The sequence below is a fragment of the Anticarsia gemmatalis genome, chromosome 23 (genome assembly GCF_050436995.1).
Source record: "Anticarsia gemmatalis isolate Benzon Research Colony breed Stoneville strain chromosome 23, ilAntGemm2 primary, whole genome shotgun sequence".
In the NCBI taxonomy this organism is placed as follows: Eukaryota; Metazoa; Arthropoda; class Insecta; order Lepidoptera; family Erebidae; genus Anticarsia; species Anticarsia gemmatalis.
This window is the reverse complement of record NC_134767.1, coordinates 6,149,341-6,163,529: the sequence shown is the minus strand read 5'-3', so window position 1 is coordinate 6,163,529 and position 14,189 is coordinate 6,149,341. Positions and strand designations below refer to the sequence as shown.

At 32.7% G+C, this 14,189-nt stretch overlaps 1 protein-coding gene across 1 annotated transcript; it reads left to right on the top strand.

Annotated features, from left to right (window-relative positions):
* The first annotated feature begins 3,519 nt into the window (after nucleotides 1–3,519).
* On the top strand, nucleotides 3,520–4,807 carry LOC142983149 (uncharacterized). The gene is made up of 2 exons (XM_076130017.1): nucleotides 3,520–3,776; nucleotides 4,326–4,807. Exons 1-2 carry the CDS (start codon nucleotides 3,539–3,541, stop codon nucleotides 4,394–4,396), a joined length of 309 nt encoding a protein of 102 aa, XP_075986132.1. The 5' UTR covers nucleotides 3,520–3,538; the 3' UTR covers nucleotides 4,397–4,807.
* The last annotated feature ends 9,382 nt before the right edge of the window (nucleotides 4,808–14,189 follow it).

Below are 14,189 nucleotides of genomic sequence, written 5' to 3'. Positions count from 1 at the left end.
AAACGTAAGAATTGTAGTAAAGATATTACACAACTTCAAACTGGAGTGTCGTGGGCGGCGACCGTCCCACCTGCCTTTGAGTCAGTCGGACACGCTCTGCTGAACGCTCTCACCACTCAGCGCTTTTTGCTTCAAATTATCATTCTACACTTTTTTGAAAGAGAAACGTAGATGTAAGGTTTGAATGCATTATCGTTCCACTGGGCTGTGGTCTAGGCAGTCAACGATCAACCGTCATATACACTAGTATATGACGGTGTGAAGTCTGAAGACTATCGTGAAGTCTGTGATCTGGACGGTAGTGTATACGATCATGATGTCTTAGGATTGATTCTCGTGTCGCGGTTTGTTTTTATTTTATACCCCTTAACTCCGTTTTAAAGTCTGGATCCATGCGATTATGAACCTGAGACCTCAGGCTAAATATAATACATTCAGCCTTTTGCTACGTTTTCTAGAAAAAACTATTAAACGGTTTGTTTTTATTTCATACCCCTTAGACTACACTTTTGGGTATAGCGGACGTGATATTATGTATGTATTAGGAATATAAACGCAGAGTTTTAATACGTTATTGTCCCAATGCTCCGGATTTTCTTCTGGAATGAGGGGTATTAGGTCAACTGTGGGTCAGAGAAATTATTTAATTTATTTATGTAGCTAAAACACAGACACATTGCGGAGACGAAATAAATATTTAAGGTAAGATCAGTTTTATTCTTACTGGTAAATACCATTAAAAGGTAAGTTTGTGCTATTTATGAGTAAAAGGGATAATATTTGAAACTTTAAGAAATAGTAGAACATGCATAAATACCGTGTGAAGTTCTTAAGAATATTTTCTTTCAGTTCTTATTTAATAGTGCTATTATGTAAATTCACTTAAGTAACTAACATGATGTTTACTTTGTAGCCTTCGCCCATTCCGTAAATAGAACCTTCGGGGATTGTTACATACAATATTGTGTGAAATTCCCAATATAGATTTGACATGGTTATTATTATCATATGGCGATAATGTGGTTCTAATAATATACACATAATACGGATATACGCAGTCATGCATTATAATTTGACTCACTTTACGTGTCACAAGGTCGCATAATCAGGAGCAATTGTGACAGCCGAAACGTCAAGTAAATCGTAATAAATATTCATAGTCGCGTAAATTTAAGTACAGTCAGCGTAAAATTACTTTGAGGTTAATTCTGTTGTAATTTTACTATTATAATTGACAAAATTGAGTTATGATAAAGCTTAAGTACTTTTTCTATGTTTAATATAAACAATGCGCAAACCATTGAATACAAAGATAGCCATTTTCTAGAGTATTCGTAATACGCCCTCCGAAGCACGGAGACGCACAGTTCAAATACCACTATTCGGCCATCCATCTATCCTTACCCATAGATCGTTTTCCGACCAGTAAGGGCAATTGGCTATGGGTGCTTTAATAGAATAATAATATTGCGCATAAACCACGCAACACAGAGCTTGTCATCGATAAAAAAAAATGTGATCAGCGCCTCTAACAGGCGTCGTAGGATCTAATTTGGCAGTACATTCTAAATGTCAACTGAACTGTAGCTCGATTCTCTACTTCTATCGACTACCAACAACCGACCTATCATCGAGAAATTTTGTATGAAAATCTGATCAGCGCCTCTGACGGGTGTCGTATGAAATGTTTTGGTAGTACATTCAAAATGTCAAAATTTCGATACTCGACAGTACCGACTGTACAGAATCGCGCTATATAAGTTATAACTTATGCGACAGTCAAGACTATACATATAGTATTCTCAGTATTTCAATATCCGATATAATATCAAAATACCCAATTTCATTATAATAATCCGTGAATAATTCTTGTAGTTTCCGCGACAGCCATATTAAAAACAAACAATGTATATTGATGGCAATATGAATTATTTATCGAAAATAAATTGAAAAGCACAACCTATGTACAGTTGAATACATAAATGTGTAATCAGGTACACGCTGATATAAATATGTATCGTCCTTGTGTTATGCGAAAAATGCTTACATATTTATGAGCGTGACTGTACGTGGATGAATATTATTTTTTAGGAGTAACACTAAGTTTGTGTAAGGAGTATGTGCTAAGTTGAATGATAAGTGAATGTCCGTATAGCATTATGTAAAGTTAGCAAGGATGTCTTAGAAAAGGCTTACTAATACCTTTGTTTTGTACGGGAGTTCGATTCACAATCACAATGTACGAAACAGTGTTCTTGTAATTGGGTGAACTATGTGCCTTACATGAATTGTTGTAATTGATCGTATATTAGTAAAACCACGAGTCGTCTTCGAGGCTATTTGATTAACTCCTTTTTAAAGTCTGGACCAAAACGACTATAAACCTGAGAACTTAGGCTTAATATAAAACAATCAACTTACTGAGTACTAGAAAAACTATTAAATTGCTGTTACTTCATCCGTCTAGACAATTTTACATGTTACTATGTACACTTGCGACCAAAAAAAATTGTACGAAAAAATATAATTTGGTCTTTTTAATACATCTCCTACCAACTTAAGTAAAAGGCGTATGAGTATAATATGTATATGAATGGACTATTTGTAATTACACTACATTTTAAATGCAGTGTTTGTTTCATGTATTAAATGGTGAGCTAAATATGCCTTTTGTTTTATTTTAAATACATCTACATATGTGGATATTTTATAAGATACTAACGTAAAGCGTAAAAGATAAAGATAAAAGATTTTACAGGCCAAGTATTAGTTCTATGTGTTAATTCTCGTTATAACCTAACCTAACAAAATCTTTCAATAGTATTGGCGTGATCAAATAATCAAGCAGACAAACTATCGGATTTATAACATTAGTAAAGATACTATAAAAGATAGATGTTGGCTTAGCACGAGATATTATAAATACGTAGGTACGACAGACTTGTCTTTATTGAAGAGCATTGCTTAATCTTGCTCAGTGCAAGTTCTACATTTATTTACGTATTTTATTTAAAGGAAATGAATAAAATAAACACTCAATCCCACAGATTAAAAGCCCTTTTATAATCTGCAATGGAGTGGAGTAAAAGCGACACAAGTAGTAATAAAATTTATCCGAATTCGACGTAAATTAACGGCCGGCGCCGGGGCTCAAGCTTGATTTAATATTATGCTAAACTTATAAAATTCTTTGATGTTATTCCTTGTTAAGGCCAAAGCTAGCAAAATTTTAGGTCATAATTTATTTTTGTAGTAATTAATTTACGTACGTTCCTTATGTAGTAAATTATTTGATTCAGAAGTGACGTTATAATAATATACTTTACCGTAACTGAATCTAAATATAGCAATGACAATATATTTTACCAAATGACTTGGTATTTTCCTTTTAAAATATACATTTGGTTACGAATCGTACTAGGAGTACCTACCTTTATCATCTATAGGGAAAAAATAAATACACAATGAGTTTTCCTTGTTGATTGTTCATGCAGAGCTAATATAAAGTCAAAAATAATTATCACATTGTCATATAGCGATGGTAAATTGTACATACAAGTGCCTTTTGCTACTCTTTATCGTGGTTAGTTTCGTGATAGCAATGGACCCAGTAAAGTACTCTCTAGACAATGCAGACAGGCTTTTCGAACATTTTATTGAGACGTACAAGAAGACCTATGCCAGTGAACAAGAGAAGGCTGAACGCTTCGAAATATTCAAGTCCAATCTGTTAGAATCTAATCATCTGAATGAAGCAAGCGATAATGCTGTTTTCGGTAAGATGTTTTATCGTAGCCCTATTTCTTAATCGTGATGTATATGTATTGTCAAAAAGGACTTTCACTTTAGTCATATTATTGTGTCCACTTTTAATTAATTGTCTGGCTATGAAGTTAAGAAAGTTATGAAGTACTTAAATAGATATTATGGCAAAGACGCCTCGATATCTAGTACTTCATGTAATATTTGTTTTTGATTCTGGTTAAGTTATAAGTCAGAAATATTTTAGTTATGACATATAAATGTTCTATTACAATAGTGCGAACGACGTCATAGTTAAAAGGATCATAAGAACGTGATAATATACCAAATCGTTTATAAGACTTGTAACGCAATTTTGTGTTACTATCAATTACGGCCAACCGGCTAGCTATTGACAAATTTTGAATGAAAACTTGATTGTACATTTTAAATGTCAAACTATACTCTCTAAATACTGAATACTACCGATTGTATCATCGAAAATAGCGTTATTGAATCACTAACAACAGCTAACAATTGTACTAAGTATATAATTATTGTTAAAAATATGTATTTGTTTTCAGGAATTACGAAATTTTCGGATTTAACCAAGGAGGAGTTTGCAAAGTTTGGAATTAAGGGTACGAAAGCTTGAAGATTAGAAAAGTGATTATTTTAACTAATATTTTATTTCCTTTGTTACAAGGAATCTAAATTGAGTTATAATGCTAAGGATTTTTAGAGGAGGAGGTTATTTAATAATAATATTAAAACAATTGATAAGAATAATGGGTACAGTTTTTAAAACTGTACCCATTATTTTTTTATTAATTGATTTAATAAATAATTTTGAAATTAAATTTATATTATTATGTGTGTCCTGAAAGTACGTTTTATTTAATCATTGATGTACCTAGCGTAAATAATGTGCAGAAGTATAACATTTATTTTTAAACTGTTATCGCTGCTTAATCGAATTAATAATGAGGTAAATGCATTGTATTGATTACAAAAGGAAAAAACAAAATATATTGTAAAATTATATGCTTATTTATTTTATATCTATACTAATCTATACTATAATATTATAAAGAGTTTGTTTGTTTGTTTGTTTGAACGCGCTTATCTCAGGAACTACTGGTCCGATTTGAAAAATTCTTTCACTGTTAGATAGCCCATTTATTGAGAAAGGCTATAGACTATATATCATCACGCTACGACCATTAGGAGCGGAGTAGTAACGAAAAATGTTACAAAAACGGGGAAAATTATGACCCATTCTCTCTTACGTGACGCAAGCGAAGTTGCGCGGGTCAGCTAGTACTTAAATAATAGCAGATCAGTAATAATACCAGTCATACCAGAAGTCTTTGGCAGAGGGAGTTACTCGTCAACTCACCCGATCGGGCGAGAAAGCACATTTTTGAATCGACCTGTTCTTCTACGAATAACCCGGCGGAGGTGTTTGAAGAACACCAACGTTTTGCCAATAATAATTAAATATGAATTTGTAATGAATAATCTTATACATTTTTATTTATGAAACATATTTACTTGTAACAATTCTATATTACCTGTGGTATTATTGGTGGCTGTATGTACGACTGCAGCACCGCAATTCTCTACTACTATCGACTATCGCCAACCGGCTAGCGCCTCTAGCGGGGGCAGGAGGAACTATTTTTGCAGTACATTTTAAATGTCAAAGTTTTGATACTCGATATGTATTGTACTCGATACATAGTACCGACTGTAGAGAATCATGCTACTGATCGTTAGGTCTTGGGTTTGGTAAAGTGTCCGTTATATAGTAATAGGCTCGCCCCTTCAGGGTCTTGCTAGTTTAAAATACATTTAAAATTATCACCATGCAACTTATCCACAGAAACGTCCTTTGTATTCTACATTCATGTTCTCACGGGTGTATGAGTAGGTAACAATAAAAAACTCATTATATAAGGATTTTCAGCTACAATGAGTAGTAATTCATATAAAATTATAAACTTCAGCCAGGAATGAAAAATTGTAAGTTTGTCGCGATTTTACTTTTTGGTGTCGAACAAGTGTTTAACAAAGGGATTTGTTTTCTTTAGAGTATACATTAGTCATAGCCCATAGCCCCATACCCATGACTCTGCTCGTGGTTTTTTGTTGAGAATTTTATCTCGTGACGTCTATAAGATATAGCCTACTGCATTGTCAATTTTGATTGAAATTGGTTCAGTCTTTTTGCTAAAATATGTTTATTCGTTTAGATGTATTTCACTTTGTGTTTATGATTATAGTGTAGTTTATCTACTTACATGTATATAATATGAAAAAGAATAGTAGCGATTTGTAAAATCTTTATTTTATTTTCCTAAATATTTATTTTCCTGCACGGTTAATTCAACACAAGTATTTTTTTCCGCTGCAGGTTAACTAAATTTAGTATTAAGTTTCCTTTATAGATCTGTTAAAATTATTGTTTTATTACCTTTCTCAATATTTTAAATGTGAAAAGAGTGCACATTTGTTTTTTTTCTATATTTGTTAATATCTAAGTCAGTTTGTGATCAATGATCATCGTGTGGGGTCTGGTGCGAGGCTTTCATTAGAATACGATATTGCTGTTTATAATTTAAAATAGATAGAAAAAATCACGAAGAAGATTTAATGTCTTATTAAACTTTTGCGTAGAGACAGAAAGATGGCGGCCGAAGCCATGAAAAAAAAAATCATTGGTTTAACAACACACCCACTTCCGTATAATATATCATATTATTATATGATTTGTCTTTATCTACAATAAAAATAACAAGTAAAGAATACACGTGTGTAATCTACAAAGAACAGTTTTATCTTTCTTTCTTACAGCTCTTTGTGGTGATTCAAGAACGATTATATCAGTTCCTGGAAAGGCGGACTAAAGGTATATTATATATGAGTAATTGTGCCAACAATGAAGAATAAGTCGTAACGCCTCCGATTTTTTTGTCACGATAAAGGTTAATGACCTTTAACTTTTAGGCTTCTGAAATGATACAATAGTTACTTGTATGGTATTTGGTGTTTATTTTGTTAATGTTTATGAACTACTGCGTAAGTAAGAAAATATATTGCAACATTTATTTTGGAACTTGTTCAAATTATGAAACATTATAATATTATGTTAACTTTTGTTGCCAAAATAGTAAAGATAAGTGCCGAGGAGCAATTTTGTACAACTATTGACAACCATTCAACTATTGAAAAATGATGATGAGAACATAGACTGGCGCCTCTAGCGGATTTTAAAGGAACTAAGTATTTAACTACATTTTAAATGTCAAAGACTCGTTAGTACCGAGTGTTGGAAATCGCAACACTAGTTGTTGATTACAGATTCATTGAAAACTGATGTGTTCTCGCTGCTTTTATCAATTATGAACTCTAAAGGTTCCATTCATTCCCCAAGAACCAAAAATATACGTCGTTTAGTGCTTACAAAATCTTTCTCAACGTAAAGTCCAGTGTGTTACAAAGGTAGCAAGTACACAAGTTCGTGTATTAATTTAGTTGAAAGCTCTCTAACCAAGGAGCGACTGTATGAATACGTTTGGTGTACCGAGGTCGTGTAATCTACAAAGATTTTATACAACCTTCAAAGAATGTTTGGTTAGAAATAGTTTGGCGCTTATTTTATAATAATATGTGTGTAGGGGTTTCTTTGAAAGTAACCAAATTTCAAATAACAGACAAAAATAGTATGGTTATGAGATTATTTTTAGTTATTGGAAAGATATAACAATGTCTTTACGAAGAAAACTATTACTTGCGTAAAGGGATTGAATGAAAACCTCCTAAAGCTTCGAATATAACGTCTTTTAAAATAGTTATTAAGCTGCTTCGGTTGACTAAAATTTTACTTAAGTATTTGACCAACATCAATTCCATAAGTAGTATTATTCGCTTGTTTTAGATGACCATATTCATAATTATAGATATTTTTAATATAAAGTCATAATTTCATAAGGTACCCTTATCAATAAAATGTTCACTTATTAATAAATCCCTCAAATTACTATTACAAGCACTTTTGTAAAGCCTTAGCACCTAAAACTTTAGCTTGAAATCAAGGTCAAGAATACAAACGTAAGAATTGTAGTAAAGATATTACACAACTTCAAACTGGAGTGTCGTGGGCGGCGACCGTCCCACCTGCCTTTGAGTCAGTCGGACACGCTCTGCTGAACGCTCTCACCACTCAGCGCTTTTTGCTTCAAATTATCATTCTACACTTTTTTGAAAGAGAAACGTAGATGTAAGGTTTGAATGCATTATCGTTCCACTGGGCTGTGGTCTAGGCAGTCAACGATCAACCGTCATATACACTAGTATATGACGGTGTGAAGTCTGAAGACTATCGTGAAGTCTGTGATCTGGACGGTAGTGTATACGATCATGATGTCTTAGGATTGATTCTCGTGTCGCGGTTTGTTTTTATTTTATACCCCTTAACTCCGTTTTAAAGTCTGGATCCATGCGATTATGAACCTGAGACCTCAGGCTAAATATAATACATTCAGCCTTTTGCTACGTTTTCTAGAAAAAACTATTAAACGGTTTGTTTTTATTTCATACCCCTTAGACTACACTTTTGGGTATAGCGGACGTGATATTATGTATGTATTAGGAATATAAACGCAGAGTTTTAATACGTTATTGTCCCAATGCTCCGGATTTTCTTCTGGAATGAGGGGTATTAGGTCAACTGTGGGTCAGAGAAATTATTTAATTTATTTATGTAGCTAAAACACAGACACATTGCGGAGACGAAATAAATATTTAAGGTAAGATCAGTTTTATTCTTACTGGTAAATACCATTAAAAGGTAAGTTTGTGCTATTTATGAGTAAAAGGGATAATATTTGAAACTTTAAGAAATAGTAGAACATGCATAAATACCGTGTGAAGTTCTTAAGAATATTTTCTTTCAGTTCTTATTTAATAGTGCTATTATGTAAATTCACTTAAGTAACTAACATGATGTTTACTTTGTAGCCTTCGCCCATTCCGTAAATAGAACCTTCGGGGATTGTTACATACAATATTGTGTGAAATTCCCAATATAGATTTGACATGGTTATTATTATCATATGGCGATAATGTGGTTCTAATAATATACACATAATACGGATATACGCAGTCATGCATTATAATTTGACTCACTTTACGTGTCACAAGGTCGCATAATCAGGAGCAATTGTGACAGCCGAAACGTCAAGTAAATCGTAATAAATATTCATAGTCGCGTAAATTTAAGTACAGTCAGCGTAAAATTACTTTGAGGTTAATTCTGTTGTAATTTTACTATTATAATTGACAAAATTGAGTTATGATAAAGCTTAAGTACTTTTTCTATGTTTAATATAAACAATGCGCAAACCATTGAATACAAAGATAGCCATTTTCTAGAGTATTCGTAATACGCCCTCCGAAGCACGGAGACGCACAGTTCAAATACCACTATTCGGCCATCCATCTATCCTTACCCATAGATCGTTTTCCGACCAGTAAGGGCAATTGGCTATGGGTGCTTTAATAGAATAATAATATTGCGCATAAACCACGCAACACAGAGCTTGTCATCGATAAAAAAAAATGTGATCAGCGCCTCTAACAGGCGTCGTAGGATCTAATTTGGCAGTACATTCTAAATGTCAACTGAACTGTAGCTCGATTCTCTACTTCTATCGACTACCAACAACCGACCTATCATCGAGAAATTTTGTATGAAAATCTGATCAGCGCCTCTGACGGGTGTCGTATGAAATGTTTTGGTAGTACATTCAAAATGTCAAAATTTCGATACTCGACAGTACCGACTGTACAGAATCGCGCTATATAAGTTATAACTTATGCGACAGTCAAGACTATACATATAGTATTCTCAGTATTTCAATATCCGATATAATATCAAAATACCCAATTTCATTATAATAATCCGTGAATAATTCTTGTAGTTTCCGCGACAGCCATATTAAAAACAAACAATGTATATTGATGGCAATATGAATTATTTATCGAAAATAAATTGAAAAGCACAACCTATGTACAGTTGAATACATAAATGTGTAATCAGGTACACGCTGATATAAATATGTATCGTCCTTGTGTTATGCGAAAAATGCTTACATATTTATGAGCGTGACTGTACGTGGATGAATATTATTTTTTAGGAGTAACACTAAGTTTGTGTAAGGAGTATGTGCTAAGTTGAATGATAAGTGAATGTCCGTATAGCATTATGTAAAGTTAGCAAGGATGTCTTAGAAAAGGCTTACTAATACCTTTGTTTTGTACGGGAGTTCGATTCACAATCACAATGTACGAAACAGTGTTCTTGTAATTGGGTGAACTATGTGCCTTACATGAATTGTTGTAATTGATCGTATATTAGTAAAACCACGAGTCGTCTTCGAGGCTATTTGATTAACTCCTTTTTAAAGTCTGGACCAAAACGACTATAAACCTGAGAACTTAGGCTTAATATAAAACAATCAACTTACTGAGTACTAGAAAAACTATTAAATTGCTGTTACTTCATCCGTCTAGACAATTTTACATGTTACTATGTACACTTGCGACCAAAAAAAATTGTACGAAAAAATATAATTTGGTCTTTTTAATACATCTCCTACCAACTTAAGTAAAAGGCGTATGAGTATAATATGTATATGAATGGACTATTTGTAATTACACTACATTTTAAATGCAGTGTTTGTTTCATGTATTAAATGGTGAGCTAAATATGCCTTTTGTTTTATTTTAAATACATCTACATATGTGGATATTTTATAAGATACTAACGTAAAGCGTAAAAGATAAAGATAAAAGATTTTACAGGCCAAGTATTAGTTCTATGTGTTAATTCTCGTTATAACCTAACCTAACAAAATCTTTCAATAGTATTGGCGTGATCAAATAATCAAGCAGACAAACTATCGGATTTATAACATTAGTAAAGATACTATAAAAGATAGATGTTGGCTTAGCACGAGATATTATAAATACGTAGGTACGACAGACTTGTCTTTATTGAAGAGCATTGCTTAATCTTGCTCAGTGCAAGTTCTACATTTATTTACGTATTTTATTTAAAGGAAATGAATAAAATAAACACTCAATCCCACAGATTAAAAGCCCTTTTATAATCTGCAATGGAGTGGAGTAAAAGCGACACAAGTAGTAATAAAATTTATCCGAATTCGACGTAAATTAACGGCCGGCGCCGGGGCTCAAGCTTGATTTATGTCGGCCCGGACAAAAACGTACACTGCCGGCCAAAATGTTCGCGTTGAATGGAAGTGAAATTCTATCTTTTGTTCGATTCGTATTATTTGTTTCGAATTTTCACTCTGAGAACAAATCTTGTGTCTCGAGTAGTCTCAGCTCTACGTATTAAACAGATTTATGTTGAAGTTTTTTTTTAACAAAATTAGTCCAACATGTAAACTTAAAAGCGATATAAAACTTTTACAACATTTGTAATATACATCTAAATGCATTTTAAAAAATGGGGCATTCTTCGATCTCTGCCTACCTCTATAAGAAAAAGGCGTGATTTTATGTACATTATAATAATATCTAATAAAAAATATATAATTTGCTAAAACAGATTTCACAGAAGAAAACCAAAATAATGTATCCTTTCATTCTCGTTACATATTTAAATGAGTCCATTTTCAATGAAAACAATACACTGGTATTAATTAGTGTAATCAACAAAGAACCACTTTATTTGATTAATCGTGTAATTTCAATAGTTTAAACTGACTTCACGTGTTTGCGATAAAAAAAAAAAAAAAAATATTAAAATATTGTTGAAAGTGGAGCAAGAGAATTCCTTTAGTCTCTACCTATATCTATGGAAAGAGCGGGATTTTATACGCCTGTTATATCCGAAGATGTAGGCAGAGGTGACAATTTTCGTGATAGAGACTATTGCCATATATATCAGACAACTTGAGCTAGTACTGTGAATTGATGTAAAAATACATTTCTGAGGGGACTTTTTTGATGTCAACCTTTTGACCTAACTTTGCTCACGTCCAAAAATATATTTCTATCATTGAAAAAAACTTAGACAGTAAGAATAATTCTGGTGCTTTTTAAACCAAAACAGTCTGTTTGTGCAAAAAACATAGTTTCTAAACAAAAGAAATATAGTTTACTCCTTGGAGAATTTACTAAATCAAGATAAGTAGATAAATAATGAGCTGTCTCATCAACTAAAAACAATATCTCAATGACATAATCCTTTATATAGTCTATTTAGCACATAATGCTTGAAGATAGAAACAAAAACATCTTGCAATTCGTATCTCTTTACAAAAGAACATCATACCAGTGCCATTACTTATATTTTCCAAATAATTAGTTAGGTTATTGCACGAAATTGCGTTCAGTAATTTATATCTTGTAATAATTCTTTTTTTGTCGCGGGAAAAGTTTCATAATATTCTCTTTATGTGTAAAAACTCTTGAGTTGGATATAAATGGCCGAACTAACATTAATAAATCCTTTGCGACTTTATTATTATTTTTTACTGTTTGTAGGACAAGCGTTGTGACTGCTGATCGAAAGGGCACTGACTCAAGGCTAGATCAGAAAATTTCCTTAGTTTGTCAAAGTAATTAAATGCGGCGAAATAGATCGCTCTTTTTAATGATTATATTTTATAAACGAAACTTACTGTTAAGACTTATTACTTTTTAAACCTGTGTAGCACAGCCTAGCAAAGGGTTTTCCAGTGGATTTCTCGACGCTTGCTTTTCAACAAACAACAGTTTAATTTGATTAAATGAGATTTTAAATAACGATTATATATTTCGGTTTGTTTGTGATGGTCCCTGCGGTGGTTTTAAGGTAACTGCACCAAACAAAAACAGATTAGAAAGTAAAAGTAATTACAATGATTACTTTTATTAATTGCAAACTGGATCTTTAAATCTCGCCGGCAGTGCACCGCTAAATGTATTCCTTTATCATTCATTATAATGAAGAAAATAAGGGACAAAAGATATTTGCAGATTTTATACTTCAAGCGGATTAAGATGAAAGGAACGAAGTACCTGAAGGACGTTTTGTGGCAATGTTCAAGGGAAATTATTAACTTAATTGTGAATATAATTCTCTGTTGTTTGTTTTGAAGATGGTTTGCATTCGCTGCATGAATTTTGAAGATTGTTCGTTCAATCTTCAACGATTTACAAACAGCAGGCTGTTGTCTTGTAGTTGATGCGTCTGTTCGAAGGTAAACGTGTGTACATCAGTTACGTTCCGTACGATCAACTGACTGATACACGCTCGTGTCTCAAACGGCTGCTATGATTTGTCTTGCGTCGTATTGAGTTATACGAAGAATTGAAGATAATAGGAAAGTTTTATACGATAATGTTTCAAAATATTAACTCTACTTCTAACTTGATGAGTTCGTATTTAGTAATAATTTGTTAAATACAGTGACAGTAAATAATATTTACTGTCACTATTTACTAAATATATGAAAATCACTGTCAAATTTCTATCTCATAACCTATCTGATAGATATTGGAAATGCTGAAACCCGGGTTGAGTTAATTCGTTAGACTTACTTAACATCTTTAAAACAATTTTATCCACGGCCGTTAACGCTTTTTTGTTGTTCTTAGAAGAAACACTATGGCAATGCATTTGAAATGTCATACTCTCGATGCTTGACAGTGAATTGTAGAAAATCACGATGCATGTTCACTCTCGATTAACGCATATCGCGATATTATGCAAGTACAGAGGTCAAAACCTTCAGAACACTGAAAGTGACCTGAGATTGCGTGATCCAGTTATTTTTCAACACACGCAACCTCAATTCTGTAATTTAGAAGCAATAAACAAAATGGCATTTTCTTTTAGATGTGGATTGGGTAAGCCTCTTTAAAATAAGATTAGATATAAAGTATAATAGCGGGCTTATAGTGAACTAGCTGACCCGCGCAACTTCGCTTGCGTCACATAAGAGAATCATATTTCCCCGTTTTTGTAACATTTTTCACGGGTACTTTGCTCCTATTGGTCGTAGCGTGACGATATTTAACCTAAAGCATTCTTCGATAAATGAACTATCTAATACTGAAAGAATTTTTCAAATCGGACCAGCAGTTCCTGAGATTAGCGCGTTCAAACAAACAAACAAACTCTTTAGCTTTATAATATTAGTATAGAAGTATAGATAATAGCGGGCTTATAGTGAATAATGTCTGTTATAGTTGATAGACCATGACGAATTAAGAGTTTACGTGAGCTGTTATTGTAATATTATGCGATGTTTCCATTTTTCTGTTTATAACAGAATAAAATGCTAATGTTTAGTATTTAAATGAAACGTTTTTATTATGTGACGTGTTTTTCAGTTAGATGTCGTGTACATTTTTATAATGCTCGAATA